The 21,787-nt window shown below is 42.4% G+C and overlaps 1 protein-coding gene across 2 annotated transcripts; it reads right to left on the bottom strand.

The window, feature by feature from the left end:
- Positions 1 to 398: 398 nt before the first annotated feature.
- On the bottom strand, positions 399 to 18,450 carry CDK2AP1 (cyclin dependent kinase 2 associated protein 1). Of its 2 annotated transcripts, none has more exons than XM_048821482.2 (4): positions 18,207 to 18,450; positions 5,177 to 5,283; positions 4,032 to 4,158; positions 399 to 1,200 (listed from the first exon to the last, which is right to left on the bottom strand). In XM_048821482.2, the coding sequence occupies exons 1-4, from the start codon at positions 18,433 to 18,435 to the stop codon at positions 1,133 to 1,135; spliced, it is 531 nt and encodes a 176-aa protein (XP_048677439.1). In that variant the 5' UTR covers positions 18,436 to 18,450; the 3' UTR covers positions 399 to 1,132. The 2 variants fall into 2 exon arrangements, with proteins under 2 accessions (XP_048677439.1, XP_048677441.1); XM_048821484.2 differs by lacking the exon at positions 18,207 to 18,450 and adding an exon at positions 16,850 to 17,629.
- Positions 18,451 to 21,787: the final 3,337 nt, after the last annotated feature.

Genomic DNA, 21,787 nt, shown 5'->3' with positions numbered 1-21,787 from the left:
GAGCATCTGCTTAGTTTTATTAAAGATGTTGATTTAAAATCAAAAGGGAAGAGGTGATCTTCCATCTTAATGGAGTGGTGATGGGTTTTTTTACAAGGTGTCAAATCACATCCCTAGAACTTTACGGTATCTTTCATTCTTACACATATCCCACACTTTGCTTTTTATAAGTAGCAATGGAGCCGGCAAGCAGCCTTACCTGCTTCCTCCAGAGACTGACTGCATCGGGCCAGTGCTATGGATGGAACGTCTCCAGCAGTCTGCAGCCCTATTCCTTAGTCTGTTCCTGGACTTGAGGCTCTTGCATGAAGGTTAAACATTGGCCTATCTACTGAGTTTTTGCACTTTTAACATAATGTTGATTAAAGTGACAGTACATACAGTTTTAATACAAATGGTTAATGAAAATAAGCTTTATTACATCAAGTAATAAATACATACAAAGATGCAAATAACAGTTTTAGTAACTTATCCAGAATTTTGTTTTTTGGCAAACTTACAATGAAATCTTCAGCCTTAGGGTGAAAATTAGTTTTCTGGGACCTTGTTATTGTTTGTTAGGTTGCTCTATCTTCTGTATTTATAACTCATGCACTTTAAATGGACTCCAAAGCACTAACAATCATGCAAATGCTTATGCAAAAAAAAAAAAAAAAAAGGATTATTTCTAAGCAGGGTCTATGCTGTATGTCAAACTGTGTGAGTATAGCCAACTACTAGGTAAAACATGCTACCAGTGCAGTTATTAAAAAAAAAAAATCCTTAGAGTTTATGTCAAAGGTTGAAAGATTGACCATGTGGGTTTAAGTGAATATAGTCAAAGAAATAAAAAGAATGAGACGGTGGCTGGATAAGAAAGGAACTTAAGTATAGGCTGTGGGAGAGAAAGCATTCCTCTGCATGCAGTTTTAGTCTTAACCTTTTAGAAAGAATTTGGGGAGTTTAGCATCTAAAAAAATGCAAACCCTCAGTAAATTGAAAAATCTTCTCCTTCTTAACTGTACGTTTTCATAAGGGCAAAAAAAAGGGTAAAACGCTCAAAATAAAAAGATTCATCTGCATGTTTCAAAAGGAATAAGTATTACATTTTTCTTCATAAAGAGCTGGAAAGTCTTGTAACTTAATTAGTAGGCTAGGATCTTGCATTCCGTTCAGTCTCAGCCAAGCATTCCCGAACTAATCCTCTAGCGTGAATGATGCCTGTAAAAGAACGGAAGATTTTTGAAAGTATCAGGTTAGGTGACAGTCGAAATTCAACAAAGCGGTTTAATGTTTCTGTCCTAAACTAGCTAGCAAGGGTGCTGCAACGTACCATAACTAAGGCAGCGGTGGCAGCAGCATCCCACCTGTAGTTCAAGCAAGTGAGTTTGGTTCTCCTAACTGGCATCTTTTCACAGATGAACGCCGAAGGGACCATTGTGTTAAACTTCAGTTAAATGTGTCCTAACCAAAACCCTGAATCCAAGCACCTGTGAAATTAAGTTCCACATTCAGAGAGAGATCTAAACTTTGCAGCGCAGGCTATTTTAAACTGCAAATCTTAATTTAAAAAACAAACTGGATCTTGCATAATTGTAATTTGAAAATTTGCTAAAAATAATTTAATCAAAAAAACCTGATCTGTCCATCGAGTAACTTTTGCTTTGAGAGGAAAGGAGGACTTGTGGCACCTTAGAGACTAACAAATTTATTTGAGCATAAGCTTTCGTGAGCTACAGCTCCCTTCACTCCTTTTCTTTTTGCGGATACAGACTAACACGGCTGCTACTCTGAAACCCGCTTTGAGAGGGTGTCTCTCAACTCAGAGCCATAACTGTCACCCTGCCTTGAAAGTCAAAGTCTAAGCTCCACCAGTGGTAACAACCTTGAGAGTGCCAGCGTAGACAGTCCATCATTGTAAGCACTATGTTGTGTAACCTTGCTCAGGTCTAGTTGACATGAACTAGAATTTTCAAAAGCACCGTTAAGTCCCAGCCTTAATACTTAAAACACTAGTGGCAGATCTAGACGAGTGCTACCGAAGTTCACAGCAGCCTGTGTTCGGTCCAAGGGAGATTTTGGCATGACTTTCCCCGTGCAGACAGGGCTACGCTCTGGCACCAAGGTTTCAGGGCAAGAGAGAATAGATTGGTTTCTGCTCAGAGCCCACCACTATTGCTCCTTAGCTGGGTGGAGGAGTTGCTGTTGAGCAGCAGGAGATGCTTAGCCTCATCCCACTCAAAGTACATTGCCTCTGAAGGACTGCCAGCCCGGAAGCTTCATGGTCACAGAGCAGCCAGTGATTGCACCCAAAGAAATAATTGTTCATTAAATAATTACACTAGAAAAGTTAGGGATACAAGGATTTTCAAAGGGTTAAATATATATGCACACTAGAAAATTGGTGCCTGTACCTATGGTATGCACAGATACAGACTCAAAGCAGCACATTAGACTTTATGTGGCAAGGTACCCAGTTTATGCAGCAGAGCTACCCTGAATTAGGTAGAAAACAGACTGTTAATTGATTTCAAAGCTTGACAGCCTGTGTGGCTTTTAAGTTGGTGGAGCACAAAGACAGAAGTCTCCTGCAGGAGGAATGATCCATATACCTTCCCGCTCCTGTGCGGGACACCTGCAAGATTCCCCCAGCCCCACCCCATCATACTACTGTATGCTCCCTGCACACACACTTAATTCCTCCTCATAGAAACCTCCTCCACTATTAAGTGGGCAAGTTTTTGAGTCAGAAGATGTCAGAAAAACTGGCTGATATCCATGAGCCCTATATAAATACATGCTGTAATGTAGGAAAGCACAACTTTAATTTAGCAACTCAACTGTTCAGCAAGCAATTGTTCATGCTGACAGTCTGAACTTTTCCAAGTTTCTTCTACGTCCTTCTCATTAGCCTATAGCCATTCTTGATCTATTTTGACACTGACTCAGCGAGTGCAATAAAGAGACTCCTGCAACATTGATTTTAGTCAGCCCAGATTCCACTTTACCACTCTTATCAGCAGACTTTATTACATCCCTTCCAAGAACAGCTACTATTCATTTTATTGCACATTGTGGTAGATATATTACTCTCCCCTTAATGGTAGGGCCTTACATACAGCTGGCTTAATGCCACCTTTGCACTACCCAGCTGCTGGGCTAACCAGAGACCATTTTAGCCTCTGGCACAGGATAGAGCAACTTGGGGAACTGCCTTGCACTGAGCTGTTCATGGCCCTTATGGGTCACTCCAGCAGCACTTCAGGAATGTCCTTGACATGCCTCCTGCAGGGGATGGTGTGGAGCTGGCTGCACCAGCTGTAGGGCATGCAGTGATTTCCCCAACGGAGAGGAAAGGAGACTCACTACCCTCTTTTGCTGGCCAAAAGGAACTGTGGACCACGGATGAACTGGGCCCTTAGACTCTAGTAGCTTCAGGCTCCCTTAGATGTACTTACATCTGCTTACTGGCGTATGAGGCAGTCTAAGCAGGTGGAACTTAACAGAGGAGCCAGGAGGAGTAGAAATACATGTGACAGAGGAAGATGCTGGCTAGTTCAATGTGAGCCTCCTGTTTGCTTTTCCCCCCTATACTCCTCTCTCCAGGCCCCTCAATATGCAAGTTACCACAGCACAGAATCTCTTCAAGCAAAGATACATTCAGTTAAGATTAAGTGGACCAGCTGGAAAAGTGATGTATAAGTGATACTTTGGTACATGGTTTGGAATCTATGGAAGAGAGTTTAGGCGATTCTAAGTAAGTCTTTTGGGAGCCTTCACTGATGTTATGTACACGGTGAGGGGGCTGGAAAAAGGTGCAAGTTACACTAACCTGTACTCCCCTCTGTACACATGAAATCCATTCAGTCGTTGGTTGGTCACGTAGAAAGTGAATGGGCTATTGCTAAGCTATGTTAAACCAGCAACTCATAACTAAACACACTAAGTCAAGCCAGCTGTAAGTTTCCCCATCTCTGAAATAAAGGATGTGGGGAAACGGTTTGGAAATAATGGATCCAAAACACTGTCCATTCTAATAAAAAAAAGATTACCTCGTTTTAGCCTCTCCATGGCACTTTTACTTCCAGCATATGTAGGTCTAATTTCTTTTCCTAATTCTTCTATGATAGCTAGAAGTTCTGCATATTTGCTTTGTGGTACTTGACTGCTGCTGGTACCCTACAGTTTGAAATAAATTAATCTGAATTATACATAGCAAAAAATAGCAGATTAAAGAAATCATAAGAATCTATTTCATAATGTGCTCCCGTTGATCATGGTCACTTGCACTAAATGCATCAAGTTTATAGTTTTACAGGATTTTAAACACGATGCTGCTTTAGCCCCTGCTCCTGCCATCAGATACGATGAGGTACCATGCAGTTGCAAGGATCTATCAGGGCAGATCTGACTGCAGGGCTGGGACCTTTTAACATTTCATCCGAACAGTATTGCAAATCATTAACTAACCCAACGCTCAAGTTCATCTCTCTCTCCCTCCATTTGTTCTAATTTTAAGTAGTAGTACAGGCAAAAACTGACCAGACATGTTTTCAGAGTATGTTAAAATAGGTGGGGAAGTCAGTAAGAGAGAGAAGAAAGCTGTCCATATGCCACAAGAAGGCCTCCTTCTCCCTGTTAAATGGTAGAAGCCACTCCACAAAAGTTGACCAATTAGATTCTTGTAGCAGCCAACAGGAAGGTTTGGATCATGCATTTTATAACATTGTTTTGCTGGTGTAAATCTTAATTTACAGTTAGAAATATATTTAATATTAAATATGATTTTCTATTTTAAAAGTCATACTAATAGAGTCCTGTTTGTTGCAGCCTTTACCATCAGATTATAATCTTTGATCATTTTATACCTGTGCCTTTGTCTTCAAACACAACTCACATCAAGGTTCACCGGTGGGCAGGGACTCGTGGTTAGTTATTAAATACCCTGCCTCAGCATGGGAGGATGGATTAGACGACCTCTTGAAGTCCCTTCCAGACTTACATATGATTCTATAACCCCCAGTGAGCACTACAGTTAGTCTAATATGAAACCAGGATGCATGTGATGAATCTGTCTGCCATTTGTATTTCATTTCAAAGCAAGGGAGGGTCACATCAGTCTCCATGCCACATGTGATTCATACTATCGCTCAAAACTCGTCACCAATACAATTTAAAAAAAAAATTGGAATTTTACCTGCATTCCTTGTGTATAGCCTAGAGACGGGGGTCCATAATCATTTATAAGCTGTCTGTATTGTGCAGAGGTTGCCATACTTGTGGAGGGAGAGTGAACACTTCCAGCTTTTGAGGAAGAAAAAATAGGAAAGCAAGATTTATTATCTAAGAATAAATTAGTCAATACCCATTGGGGCATAATTCAGTGAGGTGATGTTGTTTTTAAACAAACAGTAACCTGTCAACATTTTTTTTCCAGATCACTAACTCAAGAGTCACACTGTTCACTGCAAACAGTACAGACAGTTAAAGTACAGTGTTCCCTACAGGATGATTACATGTGAAAGTAGTGCAGGCTAAAACATTACAGATATCTCTAGCCTTGGGAGGATTAGATTTTTGATCGGTAAATGTCGGTAAATGATCATGTCACCAAACACACACAAACCCATAAGCTTGAGAACTTAAAGAGTTTGATTTAAGGATATTTACTTGGTATATTTTGACATGTGATGTTGGCAATTTGTGTTTTAAGGGTTATAAAGTTTAAATTTTCTGAATCTTAGCATCTACTGTCTGACCCACACCCCATCATTTTGCACAACTGTGAATATTTAAATCACTAATAGAAAAAAATGCTCAAAAATAAACACCGAAAAAGTAAAAATTTAGTTCTGCCACGCCTAGTTATATCATTTGTACTGTTAAAAATGCAACACTATATAAAATTAAATGTTCTGTATAGACTTACTGTAAATATGGCTATAATTTTACAACTCAAATTGTCATCACATTTGCAATGCAAATCACCCTAAAAAGCTATTTTGAGCTAACCCCACAACTATTTATTGTGTGACGTCAGCAGTGAATATTGTTCATCACATTCATCTCTTGTGTGATGTCAAACATTTTTCACCAGTAGGATTGGGCTATGCAAATAAACCAAGGAAAGATATCACTAATATAACACCACTTTTTTTGTTACTAAGTCTGATATTTCACAAGATCATCAGACTTCTGTGTGAAGTTAAACTGCACTGACAGAACATTCTTATTATGAACATATATTTACTTTTGTCGTTATCAAACTTTATGGTCCCTTTAAGTAAATACTGACAGACATTACTTCTAGGGTCAATAAACCTTGCATGGATCGTAAAGTAATAGAAGTAATTATCTACTTAATGTTCCATCTTGATTATTTTAAAAATAATAGGTTCCTCAAAAGATAGCTGCTATACTTGGCACTTTCTGAACGATTGCATCTTTTCCTGAAGGAGTTCAAGGTGAGTTACTCACACTGCACAGGAACATTCCTCCTACTCTCCCTGCAAATAAACCCAAAACTTTTTGTGTCCTTTATTATTATTCCATAAGTTAAGGTGGCTTTTTAAATTAAGCAAGAGTTACAGGACCTAATTTAATGGGTTTTGCCAGTGTTATCAGTCAAAGATCTGCTCCGGTAGAAGAGAATCTGAACAGATTCCTTAATCAGTTTCTAAAATTCAAAATTTTGGGGGGAAATGCACATGATAGACAGATCCAGTGTTGTGCACTGCTGATTTAAGGGCTCAACCTCTGTCCATGTGAGTCTGCTAATGGCACCTATTGATCTCATCTCGTCTGCCCACTGAAACAGCCTCCTCAGTCATCTTATATCATCCTTTTCAGGAAAATGCACCATGAAAAATAAAAAGGCATGTAAGGGTCCCAATCCTGCTGCTTGTTTTCATAACCTTATTGGGAGTTCTGCCCAAGTAGGGATTGCAGAATCTGACCTAAGGGGGATTTATATCATCATGGCTAGCTGTTCTTTCTCTCCTCTTCCCCTTCAAACGTTCCTGCTCCTACTGTAACTTCCCTCTGTCCAGGCTTTCTCTGCAGCCACCCAGACACACCAACTCCCTTCTCTACAGACCTCTTCCCTGAAAATTCCAAGGCTTTTCCCACTCCCTTCCCATGTTCGTGGCCCTATTTGGAATTTAAATGAAATACAAATGAAAAGGATTTGACATGAGAGTCATTTTGTTCCGTTTAGTGTTCTACTCCTGACTCTTATTTATTTTTGCAAGGACACCATCAGAGGAAGCAGAGATCACACTGTAAGAAGTACTGAGTGCATGATGGAACCATGAGTCTAATCTTCCTCATTTTGAAAGTATCATTGTGCTTCTGTAGCAATCACAGGGAACCATGATGGCCTGGTCTTCACTACAAAAAGAAAGGGTGTTCTTAACTTGAGTTAGCTAATGCGAGATAAAATCCTAGTGAAGACAAGGCGGTCTGTAGCTTTTTCATGAGTCAGTTGCTTGAGCTGAAGACTCATCTCCCCTTTAACCTTTAGCTCAATCTGCTAATTTTGTTTGAAAAATTACAGACTGCCTTGTCTTGAAAGGGTTGCTAACATGAGGTATAACACACCTTTTTCCTAGCGACGGTACACCTTAACATTCTCCATTCTTACACTCTGTAACGTGGGTTGTCGTCTCAGGACACACTTACACCTGCAATATTTTTATATCCACATTTTACCCGACCTTTCCAAAATCTATAAGAATGATGTCGAACCGACATCCATGATGCTACTTTGCGGGAAGTAGCACCTTTCCTCCAAGGGTCTCATAACGCTTTACAACCATTAGTTAGCCCAGCACGCTGTAAGGAAGGGGAGTTTGGTTATGCCCATTTTACAGAAAACAAAACTGGGCATAGGTGGGTTAAGTGTCTTTCCCTCCAGTCACAAAGCATGGGCCCAATCCTGTGAAGGCTTGCTACTAGGTGATTCTGAAAAGTCTAATTGAAGTCTGCGGAACGGTTTGCAGTAATAAGCCCACCACCTGGGCGGAAAGGCATTTACAGGGTCAATCAGTTTACAACAGGGATCGGCAACCTTTCAGAAGTGGTGTGCCGAGTCTTCATTTATTCATTCTAATTTAAGGTTTCGCGTGCCAGTGATACCTTCTCACGTTTTTAGAAGGTCTCTTTCTATAAGTCTGTAATATATAACTAAACTATTGTTGTATGTAAAGTAAATAAGGTTTTTAAAATGTTTAAGAAGCTTCATTTAAAATTAAATTAAAATGCAGAGCCCCCCCCGGACCGGTGGCCAGGACCAAGGCAGCGTGAGTGACACTGAAAATCAGCTCCCCTGCCGCCTTTGGCCCACGGGCCATAGGTTGCCTATCCCTGGTTTACAAGGACAAGACATTCAGGAGTCCAGTCTCCAGTCACCTGTCCTAGCAACTAGCCAACACACCTTTCCTATTGGCTATGAAGTGAAAAAAAAAAAAAGAAGAAGTAGAAGAAAACAACTAACATTATTTGTTTCCGCTGGCTGCTTTTAACAACAATACAGAACAGACATCTCATTGATCTCCTGCTTAGACCATGTTAATTGGAACTATGTCAGGTTCCCAGCCTGGATAGAAGTCAAGATTACAACACAAGGAGCGTACAGATAAGAACAAAAACCATCAGGTGCCTGATGCACTGAGACAAAGCAGTGAGGTGCTGCATGAGAAAGTTTCACAGATCTGGACACTGACAACAATATGGCATTGCAGTACAGAGTAGCTGCAGATTTTGACAGTGGCTGAAGGAGCATTAAAGGAAAAAGTGTACAACCAATAAGGAGAATTTGCTAAAAACCTGATCCTGTCAGAGAGCTATGGGAAAGGGATTGGCACTGGGATTTTAGTGACACCACGTGCATCACCTCTCAATAATCAGATCAATGGAATTTTGGCACTGGAGCAGCCAGGGACACTGTATTGTCTACTTTACCCACAGCATATGCAAAGCTGTGATGCAGACACTAGAGGCCATTACAGAGTAAAGAATGTCCTGCCGAATGACAAGTAGTGGTAACCATGGTGAGTTTACCTGTTTCTTTGCAGTCTGCATCAAAAATGTAATAAGACATAATGCCATGCGCCAACCACTTTATCAGTAGCAGCAGGCACAGGGAACAAAGAAAGGGATTTAGCTTGGCTGTGATACGAGTTCTTCATGCGCTGCAGGCGCCCATGTCAGACGCCTGCCAGTCATTCCCCGAGGGAGTGGGGGAGGGAGTTGGACTCGACAGAATAAACGGAAAATCAAATTTTTGTATTTATTTAAAACGCGGTTGTGATCCTAACGAGCTTGAGTGCAAGGTATGTCCTGAGAATTAATGTCTGGTGAGGGGTAATGGACCTTGGCCTTTTCTCACCCTCTCAACTCTCCCATTAATCCCCTAGAAGGGTCCTGGGTCTTAGATGTTTTTACTTAGTTAATCCAAAATACATTTGTGTATCTAAGCATTTAATAGATTTCAAATTACATTTGCTGGCTCCTGTCATTATAATGAGCAGCAAAACCAGGCCAGCGAGCCCTATATGGCATCATAAGTCATAGGAGACCAGGTCAAGATGTCAAAATGACTGTACTCCATAGAAGAGGATGAAAGATCGATTATGGCATTCAGATGTCGTATTTCTCGGGCATCCTGTCTGCACCCTTTGCTGATCCAAAGTGCTGATGAGATCTGCAGAGCGCTATATGGCTTCTGTTCAGGCTACCTGAGCAGCTTCCTCCCTCTGCCAGCACCAGGGATGAGGCTAGCTGGAGTCAGACTCTAGACCTGAACATCTGGGACCTGGAGCAGTATGTTCTCACTGTAGACGTGGAGGGGAGAGTAGGAGGGGCAGCGACAACTCAAATTCACTCCCCAGTTTGATCCAACTGAGGTCAAGGCTGCTGACCTTCACCGCAGGGTGTAAGGTCTGATGGTGGCAATTTTGGGATACCCATGTTGCTTAACCCTAGGCTGGTAGCCAATCCATGCTGGTATTGATAAAGGAGGGGTGCAAGTATTGTTCTATCCAGGAGACTGGGGGACTAGATGATAGGCATGCTGATTTATCTATCTTTAGATGTAAACAGTGCTGACAAAGCTCACGGATTTATCACGAGCCTTGCACTATTTGATGTTCTTCTTAATGCTCCAGATGCTGGAGGAAAGTGATCATATGAGAATCTCAGCTTGCATATTTTTTTAAAAAGAGAAGTTTTTAGCAATTTTTAGAGAAGTTTAAAAAGAGACATTTTTAAGTTCCAGTTTCTCTTGATTGCAGGAAAAAAAGCTTGAAAAAGTCATCTGAGTGCCCCCAAAGGTTCAAAAACCACAGGTCAAACAAGAACGCCAAATGTATATTTTCTCAATCTCATGATTTTATGGGACAATCTCATGATTTTGGGACCTGACTCATTACTTTTGAATGCTGGCAGTTAGCAATACCGCAAATAGAGAATAGAGACGAATGCTGGAGTACAACTGTCACCAGAGCCTCTGGAGGAATGACAGATGCTAGTTGCACTCCTCAGCCTCAAACATCCCCTCCGCTCAAGATTCAGTTGCACTCTTGGAACGACTGTTATAACATTTACTCCCAATCCTCCCCATTCCAGCCCCCCAACTTACCTCCAGCTGCTCTCTCTCAGCCTGATTCAACACACAGTGTAATTCAAGTAAATGGAAAGGTCCCATAGACTTCAGCGGGCCTGGAATCAAGCCCTATATGCCCAACCCATCTCCCACAGAAGGCAACAGGAACCTTTCCACTGACTTCAGTAGAAGCTGGATGGAGCTATATGCCTTCCATGCAGCTGCCCTGCCTTTAACTCCTCTTCCTTCCTGCAGAGCTGCTCCTCCAAGTCTCTCTGGTTTCACTCATGTGGTTGATGAGAATTTGCATTTTTAAATCTACTGCTGTTGCCAGCAAGTGAAGTGGATGGGAAGTCAGGTTGTGCTTGGAGAGCTCACAAAACCCTGTGCATCCTGCAAAGTAAACTGTGTTTCTGTAGCCAGGTCAAGGCACTCTCATCTGATCTGCTTATAACACATACAGACAGTTACAGACACATGGTGGCAGCTTTTGTCATCACACAACCATGTGGCATGTTTATCGCATCCAAACCTACTGTGCTGCTTAACTGTGCCCTTGTCTACACTCAGTATTTGTACTGCTTTAATTACATAGATGTAGTTAAAGTGGTACACGTTCCCACCTCCACTTGCATACAGTTACAGATGCTTCTAGCAGTATAGTTATTCCTGTATGGGAAGGGGAAAAAACTATACAAATTTAAGGAATTTATTCCAGTATAATTGTGTCCACACTAGGGGTCCTACAAGTATAACTATTTAGTTAGAGGGTTGATTTTATTATTTTAACTAAAGTATTTATACTGGTACAAAATCTGTGAATATTTTGGTGCTTGCTGGAGAAAATCCATGCAATTATCCCACAGTGCCTCTGCAGGAGGTCTGAATTTTTCACAAAGTGCTTTTATCCCAAATGTTTGACGAGCACTTGAGCAAAAACGGGAAGTTAAAAAACACATCTTAAAGAGTCTGAATAAAAACCTGCTCCCCTCTCAATTGCTCAGCAGTCATCTTCTTGTGATGTAAATCCTCCACACACTTGTCTAGTCATCCATAGAATCCTCTGGCAATAAATAAATAAAGGCAAAACCTGATATTTCTTAGAGCAGAAAATAAAAGCTTTTTCTTAAAAACAAAACCCCACACACAACTCTCAGCCCTAAGAAAAAGCCAGTTCATCTTAAGTTGCATTTTGAATACAAGTGGATTAATTGTGAGTTTAACACATTTGCCCAACTAAGATTGTGTAATGAACATATAGGCCTGATTCTACTCTCAAATCCATCCATGTAAATCAGAAATAATCCTATTGAACTTATTGGTGTCGCAGGCATGTAAACCTGGTTTAAGTAAGAGCAGAATTAAGCTCACTGGGTAAATTCCTCCACTGCCTTGTACTCTGGGCAAACTGCTGCCTTTTTGATTGGGTGGAATTCTACAGCTCCTGGGCACAGGTGGAAGTGACTACCCACAAGGAGAGAAATCAATGGGGCCAGGATTTCACCCCAGATGCTGGGCCCAATTTGTGGAATCTGGCCATTTTACAATCGCATCTGTCTGAATTGTGGTTTTAGTGTTCAAACTTAGAAGGAAAGAATGTGAGTTCTTAGCACTCAAAACGTTTTGGCTTCATTTATACAAAATTTCACTGCAATCTCTTGGAGGACAGGTGGAGAAGGGCAAACATGGTACCTGTCTTTAAAAAGGGGAACCAAGAGACCCAGGGAATTACAGACCAGTCAACCTAACTTTAATACCGGGAAAGATACTGGAACATTATTAAACAATCAAATGGTAAGTACCTACAGGATAATAGGTTTATAAGTAACAGCCAACACGGATTTGTCACGAATGAATAACGCCATACCAGCCTAACTTCCTTCTCTGACAGGGTTACTAGCTTAGTGGATGGGGGGGAAGGTGTAGATGTAATGTATCTTGGTTTTAGTAAGGCTTTAGACAGTCCCACATAATGTTCTCAGAAGCAAACTAGGGAAATGTGGTCTAGATAAAATTATTATAAGGTGGGTGCAAAACTGATTGCTAGAGAGTAGTTATCAATGGTTCACTGTCAAACTGGGAGGGCGTATCTAGTAGGGTCCAGTTCTGGGTCTGGCATTATTCTATATTTTCATTAATGACTTGGCTAATGAAATGGAGAGTATGCTTATAAAATGTGTGGATAACACCAGGCTGGGAGGGGTTACGAGCACTTAGGAAAAGAGGATTAAAACTCAAAACCATCTGGACAAACTGGAGAATTGGTCTGAAATCAACAAGATTAAATTTAATGAAGACAAGTGCAAAGTATGTTTCGTCTTCAGAAAAGAAGACTGAGAGGGGACCTGCTAATAGTCTTCAAATATGTTAAGGGCTAGTATAAAAAGAGGATGGTGATCTATTGTTCTCCATGTCCACTGAAGGTAGGACAAGAAGTAATGGGCTTAATCTGCATCAAGGGAGATTTAGGTTAGTTATTAGGAAAAACTTTCTAACTATAAAGATAGTTAATCTTTGAAATACCTTCCAAGGGAGGTTGTGGTATCCCCATCATTGGAAGTTTCTAAGAACAGGTTGGACAAACACCTGTCAGGGATGGTCTGGGTTTACGTGGTCCTGCCTCAGTGTGGGGAGTTGGACTAGAAATTGATTCAAGGTCCCTTCCAGTCCTAAATGATTAGAATAATAGAAATGGAGATGCCACATGGGCATCAGTGTCTATGCAGGCAGATCCTACTTCAGCACCAGGGCAAAGCAGGACAGGCACTGCCAACCTCACAGTGAAACACTCTGTGTCCCATTACCAATTCCCCTAAACACTCCAGTCCCACTGAATATTTAAACAAACAAACAAGCCATTTTAGTAGGAAATATTGGGACTGATCCCCTTTACAAAGTCCCCTTCACAGTGCTCTAGCTGTGTAAATGCAACGTGCATTATATCTATATATTTACTTTGTATTTACACCCACTTTAAATCCCCTTTACACTGCCAGAGCCTGGAAAGGGGCTTTGGTGTCAATGAAAGGCAAATGAGAATCAGGCCATTTCCTTAAAAACAAAACCAAACAAAAAATGCTCGGGTTGTTCTTCTGCAACAGCCAAAGAACCTCTTTTAAGCTTTAACATTTTAGACACAGACAAAGGTAATTCATATTTGGTAATTCCACACCCCTTTTGGCTCAAACCAGCAAAAAAACACCCCTCAGTGCCCCCCTGCCATTATCCATTTCTATGGGGGGGGGGAGAATTGGGGGGAAGGAGGCACTCACTTGATAAGAGACCAGGTGAGTTACATCTGGAAAAAGTAAACTACTCAGCATGTTTAGCTCAGCTCTTTTCAGACTATTTTTAACAACTTGGACTTCCAGTGAATAGTGAGCAAGCGCTGTATTACATTTTAGCAAATTGAATTACAGTCATAAAAACAGGTTTCAGAGCAATGCCACTGTGAATCTTTGAAAAAGTGAATCCAAGACAAGAGAGAGTTTAAATATATATGTAAATCTGGAAAACGAATGTTAAATATAATGCCCACAAATTACTCCTTGTGTCTAGCATAGTTTAATATGTAAAAGCTTCCACAAACTGATATCTGAACAGAGTACTTCATTTTCTGCACTCTTGTGGCACAATCGACTCCCCCCTCCATAAAAACTGAATAAGGACAACAGGATCACGTTGAATATAATTACATAAAGAACATTAAGGAAGCAGTTTGTTCATGGAGCTGAGTCAGAACCTTAATGTTAATAATGTAACATATTATTGGACATAAGAGACTAGCTAGCAGGTGCATATGTTCCACTGCCCTCTACTGGCTGGAATCAGAACTCTCAGTTGTGTTGGGCCCCTACTATACTGATACCAGATAATGGAGATTCTCTTTTGGCTCAAGTGGCGGGAGGTACCTGTGCTTCTGGAACAGGAGAATCTCAGTACTGTAAAGTTTTGAGTGGTGACACTGCAAGCACAGTGAGAACTATGGAAGTCCTAGGTTACAATATTTTTTCTGTTTAAAGGGTTGCTGTTGAACAATGTGGATCCGGGATGCAGCCTGCTATCTTAACATCATTATAATCTGCTGGAACTTGATCCTACACATGGAAGTTTTAAAACTTCACTCTGATCTTCGCATTTTGTTGGGGAGGGGGGCAGTTTAAGCGGTCATTGCTGCGGGTTCAGAGCAAAAAAAAAAAAAAGAGACGGATACAGTATGCGCCTTGCAAATACCATTCCCAGAGCTGTGCAGATTCCAGGTGAAATTATTAAAGATGCTGGTGCACAAACAAAATACAGCCATAATAGCTCTAACCCTGTTTAAACTAAACAAAACAAAAAAAGCGAGTGAGATAATAAAGAGGACCTTAAAAAACAGAAGGTTTTGTGTTTGAGATTAAGAACTTGTCTGCGAGGGGCTGGTTTATAAACACAGGACCAGCACTGAACGTTATACCACAAGAGCCCAGGCTCCAGAGTGGAAAGTCCCATGGGAAGACTACAGATACCTGGAAAAACACTGCAAGGTTAATCACCTGGGGCCTAAACCCCAACTGCCCTGAGCTTTGCATCATCACTCAAGTCTGGGCAAAGCAAGGTGTAAAATTCCCCTTTGGAAGCAAATTACTCTCTCTTTGAATGAGTGTAAATGACAAAGCTGCAAGGCAGTGGAGAATCAGGCCCCTGGAGTGCCCCCAGTATCATATAGCTGGGGAGGGGGTTTAAATTACCTGTGGAGTAGACAGACTTTCCTTACACAGCCGTCCCAAGATCTGCAGGGAATCCCCACAGTCATCCCAAGATCTCCCATTAACCCTTTGCAGCCCTCCCTGCTCCTATGGCAACTCTCCTCTCTCTCAAGGCTTGCCTTCACTGCACAAGTAACTTGGCTTATCCCTAATTCGAGACCCATCCACACACAAAAACCCCAGGGTGGAGTTGGCTGGCCTGCCTGGTGGTATAGTCTGCAGCTCAGGTTAGCAGAACTCATCAGCTGCTAATACAAACACCCCAGGTAGCTCACGTGCTATTTTGTAGAGTGGCCACTCTCACTTGAGCTAGACTTAGTTGAGAGGAATTAACCAGAGCGTAGATAACACAAGTTAACTGTGCAGTGAAGACACAGACTTCAGAAACATGGCACCACAGCCCCTCTAGTCCCACTTGCACCAAAAACCCTGCAGCACAGAGCTTCGGCATTATTATATAGGTACCCCCAGCTGGCTGCATCCCCTCAAAGCCCTGAGCCCCAATCACTCCAAGTTCCCGCAGAGCAGCTTCTGCAGAGCTGATCTCAGGCCAAAGGGACAGATGTCCTGCTTTCAGCCCCTTCACAGGATACAAAGGAAAGGGATGCTCTAGCCCCGGGTTTGGAAGCAAACCCAGGATTTCCACTTCTAGCTGAGCTGGTGGCATTTAATTTAAACACAATAGAGAAGGAACCTCCTGAAACTCAGAATTAGGGTCCAGCAAGGAGGGAAGCCATTTGTAATCACATCACTGTGAATGCAATGTGTGCCCCTGCAAGGAATGCTTTGTCTAACTCCCTTGGCCTCAGGCCATCATGCTGGCATCGCCACTAGCTAGAGGAAGGGCTGGTGCATGAGGGATAATGGCAGGAGATGGAGAGAAAGAGAGAGCCCATTTTGGATACTGATTAAAATATTTTTCCTTGCAAAGAGTCTGTGGGTGTTAAGGACAACATGAATCAAACAAGCACAAGTTCGGGGATCACTGAAGCCTCACAGGGGACTGCTGAAAAGCCATTAAAAAAAGAGGACAAACTGAATGAAAGAAACGTACAGCCTGAATCATGGCATGGATCATTAGAGAGCATATAGACAGAACAATGATAGCAACAAAAATCACAGAAAGAACTTTCCAAGTTACTTAAACCAATAGTCTCAGTAACATGTTTGCCATGGTCTTAGCCGTTGCTTTCATCTGAAGTGCAGTTAGCCTTGTGTTTTCCTCTCGCTCCATGACGTAAGCCAAAAATCAAAACAAAAAGCTCAGTGTCCCTGCTCTTCTATGGAGGTATTTTAGAGAATGAGACACTGGCTGCAGTGAGACACAAAAAGGAACAGTTCCATCGCTTGGTTCTTTCTGGTGACATTGCTTTAGTATGTCACAAGAATCTGAAGTCAGGAACATGCCTTTTTCCTGGCTTTTTTTAAAAAGTAGCACACTGATCTCAGGCCATGATCCTGCAAATACTTACATGCTTCATTGTACACACCTGAGTACCCATTTAAGTCAGCTACTCACATGCTTCAAGCTATTCTCATGTGTAGGTGTTTGCAGGATCAAGGCTGCAGTTCATTTCTTCTCTGTCAGCTGTTGACAATTCCTTACAGCAAAATGAGATCTGCTATAATTGCCGGTCATTGTAGTTTCTTTGGGGTACATGTAATTAATCCCTTTAGCTCATCAATACTCCAGGAACAGAATGACAGACAGTGCTGCAAAACCACTGAAGTATATTTCCACCGCCTTCTAAAACATCAAAACTTCTCTCTCTGCCTTTTTTTTTTAAGTCACATTTCTTCCTGTTGATATTTTGATGTCAGACCTGTAGACACTATATGTGTGAGCGAACTGTTAAAACCAGAACGGTTACAGACAACTTCTCCATTTTTTGTTTTAATATCCGTCTTGTGCAGATATACGGGATCGTCTGAAAATATCCCACAGTGAATTGCAGCTGCTTTCTTCCGAATTTTCCAAATTACACACGCACCCCCATACACGCAGCAAAGTTCACCGCAAAATTTTTTTTTAAATGACGGTTACCTTTGAAAATAAAAAAGTTCACTCCACCCCAGTAACTTTGCAGGGGGTGGAAAAGATGGGGAATAAAAACAAGCACTGACAGAAAAAATAAAATGAAATAAAAAGGAGGCCCTCGTTCACAAAAATTAAGCTCTCCAAAGCTCCTAACTGAGTCTCATGCTGGTAGGGGGAGACTTATCCAGCCCAGGCTAATCTCCAGACTCCAGCACTTTGAGTGACTCTCCCCTGAGGGCAAACCCTGGCGGAGAGGGGGCCGTTTCGGGGCGGGGCGGGGCGGGGCGGAGGGGGCTGTTTCAAAGCGGCTCCGGGGCGCAGCCCTGCAGAAAGGGGGGTCACTCGGGGCGCGAGCCCTGGAGAGCAGAGGGAAGCGGGGCTCCCGCACCGCGCGCGGCCAGGCACTTGCAGCGTCCCGCCAGCAGCGGTCGCGGCTGAGCCGCGCACAGAATATTCCTGATCCAGATCAATCAGCAGCCCTGGGGAGGCGATCATGGAGGAAAGCGAACGGCCGGATCCAAAGAGCCACCGACCGAGCGGCGCCGCGCGGAGGCGGCCGGCACCTGGGCGCCAGGCGGGGCGCGGGGCGCCGCGGGGCCCGGGGAGGGGCGGCGGGGGGGGGAGCCGAAGTTTGCTCCTTGGGCAGCGCCGCGCCGCGGGTGATTAGTAATAATGGCGGATATGAATCAGCTCCGGGGAATCTGACCCTACGTCTAGAACTGGACAAAAACTACAGTCCGGGGCTTTCCCCAGGTATCCGCGCTGCACCGCGGCGCTCTGCTTGTGCCTCCGAAAAGGGGCTGGGAAACTTGCCCTCCAGTTGCCGTCGGAGACTTACCCTGGTTGATGGAAGTCCCGGGGAGGTGGGCGTTCAGGTTGGGCTTGTAAGACATTCCTAGAGACATGGCAAAGGCAAGAAAGAAAAATGCCCTGACACTCCGTGGAGCGTCTCTGTGTCTCCCAGACACTTTGGGTTGTTTACAGCGGTAGCAGCACCGGCAAATATGGCCGTCACTTATATTGACACCCACAATGCAATATATCATCCATACATCATTAGGAGACATGCATCCAAAAACTTTAGGGGAGAAAAGGCATTCACACGTCTCTCCCAGCCAGGGTCCTCCTCGCCCAGAGCACTTTAGATTTTTATTGCTGGGGGGGGGGGTCGTTTTGATTTTTAAAGAGCAAACAATAGAGCTCTGGGGGTTGTTATTGTTTTAAATAACGTGGGGTTTTAAATTAACTTCAGAAACTTTTGGCAGAACTTTTGGGTTGAAAGCTTATCCTGTAACTTGTTCAAAGGGGGGAGTTCGGGGTGTGGGGAAGTGTTGAAGGGCATTCTTTAAAGGATAAAAAGAGCTGGATTTGTTTTAGGGTGCCTGGGATGGGTTTTTGCGGGAGATTAGGCAATAATCTGTATTTTTAAAAATTTAATATTATAATCTTTCCAATTAATTTGAGTGGTGGGCAATATCTGCTAATAAGTTAGAAAACATTCTTTTCAATTCTCCTAATAAAGTGAAACAGGTGTTCTTTTCAGTTATTTTATATACTAAATACCGTTTCTGTCTGACCATCAGTTCGGTCTGATCAGAGGTTGAAGGTTAATATAGACTGCAGCAACTGAGAGCTTTAATAAAGACAAAACTAGATGATAATAATAATAATTAACTGGTTTTCTGTTTGCAAAGACATGGTCATGAAAAATAAATTTCCACGCCGATTCAGAATGCTAAAGTTTAAAAATTTTTAAAAAGTCTTAGAAACACCAATCTGTGACCCCAAAACTCATTCAGACGATGGGATCGATTTAATTGCAACAGAGTTATCCTCAGATTTATCCACAGTAAACCTGTGGGATATTCAGTTCAAATGATTCCAGATTTACCTGAGTGTAATTGATCAGAATCTGGCCGACTGCCTTTTCTAGTGGGTTCTGCAACTGTAATTAAGCACCATGCTGGAACTTTCACATTACATGGCATTTCCATTGTAAGAGTGTCACTCTGAGAAGGCTGTAACACTGTTACAATTTCTACTAATATTTTACAACCAGATGGGGCCCAATCCCGTTCCTTTTTAATGGCAGCCTCCCCTTGACTTACATGGCACAGAATTGGGCCTATATCATCTTCCATTTCATTAGTGCTTTACAAAGGAAGGTAGGTGTGATCTCCATTTTATAGGTGGAGAAACTGAGTCACAGAGGTTAAACAATTTGTGTAAGGTCACACAACAGGAACTGCAACTCAAGTCTCTGAGCTCCACTCCCCTGTTCTACCCACTAAACACTACATAAGGGCACTGTCTAATAGGAATAATCATGGCTGATGCCTGATCTACTGTAAAATAAATGATCTGGATGTTCTGAAGTATCACTTTCAACTCCAAATGCATCTCAAGTTAGGGCAGTGGAGCCCAGAGTGGTGAGGACTATTGCTTAAACAACTGATGTGTGCTGTACTCTGTTATCACAGGGCCTGAAAGCCTAAGGCACAGAATTATATGCTTTTTACCCCATATTTTCAAAGTGGCGCGTAAAGCTTGGCTGCGCAATTCTCATCAAAGTCAACAGGAGTCACACAGCTAAACCCCCTAACCAGCACTTTGCAAATTGATGCCTGACTGTCCCTGAAACTTTGCTGCAGGATTTGGAAATAATTGTGTTTACAATGATCCCTCGAATGCTTGTAAAACTTTGCAGAAACACACAATTCTTGGCCTTGCTCTTTGTGGGCCTGATTCTCCATTGCCCTGACCCTGCTGCAGTCCTTTACACGTCTATGAAGTAGGTGTAGAATGGTGCCTTTCCCAGTTAGTAGTATTCTACAGCCACTCTGCATTAGTGTAAACAACTGCAGGGCCTTGGAGAATTAGAGTCTGGGTGGTTTACCTGGTTCTTACACTAACAGCTTAAAAATATACAATGCTCCTATCATAAATGTCTTCAAAATAGCAAAGACCCTATGAAAACATCTCTCTTTAGAATACAGTAGTACAAGGTGTAGAGGGACCCTTCTACTTTTTTGAGCACTCCCTTTTTTTCTTTCTCCACTGATAGGAAGCTGTCAAGAATTTAGAGCCGGATTCTCCATCACTGACACCTGTGCAAAGTGGGTGTCTATTGATACCCTGTCAGAACAATAGGATTTTACATCAACTCTGCAACTCTCTTGGCTCAGCTGTAAATGACAACACAAGGTGCAAGACCACAGAAAATCAGACCCTTACGTTTTGGCACCTGCAGTACATGTCAACTTTACTTGGCTTGACTGGCTACCTTTTGTTCTGACTTTTCACTCTGGGCAGCCCCCAGTGAAGTTGGCTTGGGTACAAAGTGACCAAAAGTTGTTCCCATCTATCTAATGGTCTGTGGTCCATGTAAAATTAGTGGTCTCCGTTTAATCATTTGTGGCTGCAACAAAAAAACATCATCCCAACAATCTACCTTGTTGGCAATTGTAGCAAGGATACCAGAGCCGAATTCCCTCAGAGATACTGCCTTCAGGTGAGGGTCAGGTCATGTTGCTGGGGTCCACATTCTGCAAACAGAGGACATCACTTCCATTGTTCTCCATCCAGCACCTGTCAGGTGCAATAACCTCTATTCATGGGACACCCAGCAGAGATAGAAGCTGGGAACCTTCTGCACCAAAATCACGTCTCCACCATCTGAGCTGACTGTTAACTGGTAGCAGTAGTGGGCTTTTAATCCCTATGTAGGCCAGCCACTAGAAGGGGACATGTCCTACAGAACCAGTGTGTTACATGAGTTTGATGTTCTCTCCCAACACTCACACTCTGAAGGCAGGAGTGACTTAAAATAAGAATGTGTTCTTAATTTTTTTTAATCAAAGGAGAAAAGGCCATAAGTGGGGCTAGTCTCCACTAAATCATCTCCTCCTCTCTATACACCTTGTTTCTGGCCCCCTTACATGCAGTTACATTTCCAAATACTACTGCACTATCTGAAAGACATAAGCTGTGTGACCCCTCACCTGGTTCTTCTCCTTCTGTGTACTTTCTTTATTTCCATTATCAGCGTTTCTCAACCCCCTTCCTCCAAGGCCATTGGGCACCCTACAGAAATATACAGCATTAGTAAGGGCCCAGCTCTTTTTAGGCAAAAGCTTCTGCTGAGTTTCTCCTGAGAAAGTACTGCAGGACTGGATCCTACATCCCTCTAGCTTTTGGAAAGAAACACACACAAACTACATTTAAATGATGTTATAAGACTAAAACCCAAACCAAAGGAATTCAAAGTTCACCTGACATAAAACACGTCTGGTGCAGCACTCATAGGTGGTAACTCCTTTGTAGCTGTGATCTGTTAGATTGTGTATTGGGTTAGGTGCCAGGACACCTGAGTTAATGTCTCACCTCTGCCAAGGACTTCCTGTGTGACCTGTAGTCACA

Source organism: Caretta caretta, chromosome 15 (assembly GCF_965140235.1).
Source record: "Caretta caretta isolate rCarCar2 chromosome 15, rCarCar1.hap1, whole genome shotgun sequence".
NCBI classification, from domain to species: Eukaryota; Metazoa; Chordata; order Testudines; family Cheloniidae; genus Caretta; species Caretta caretta.
Note: the sequence above shows the minus strand (reverse complement) of the source record. Positions and strands in the feature narration are given on the sequence as shown.

Bases quoted from the DNA above. Each gene is read 5' to 3' on its own strand.
- CDK2AP1 (XM_048821482.2), bottom strand. From the start codon at position 18,435: ATGTCTCCTAATGATGTATGGATGATATATTGCATTGTGGGTGTCAAT. The intron at 4,159-5,176 runs GTAAAATTCCAA...TTCAAACTGTAG, and splicing joins GCTATACACAAGGAATGCAG to GGTACCAGCAGCAGTCAAGT. The intron at 1,201-4,031 runs GTAATCTTTTTT...GTTCTTTTACAG, and splicing joins CATGGAGAGGCTAAAACGAG to GCATCATTCACGCTAGAGGA.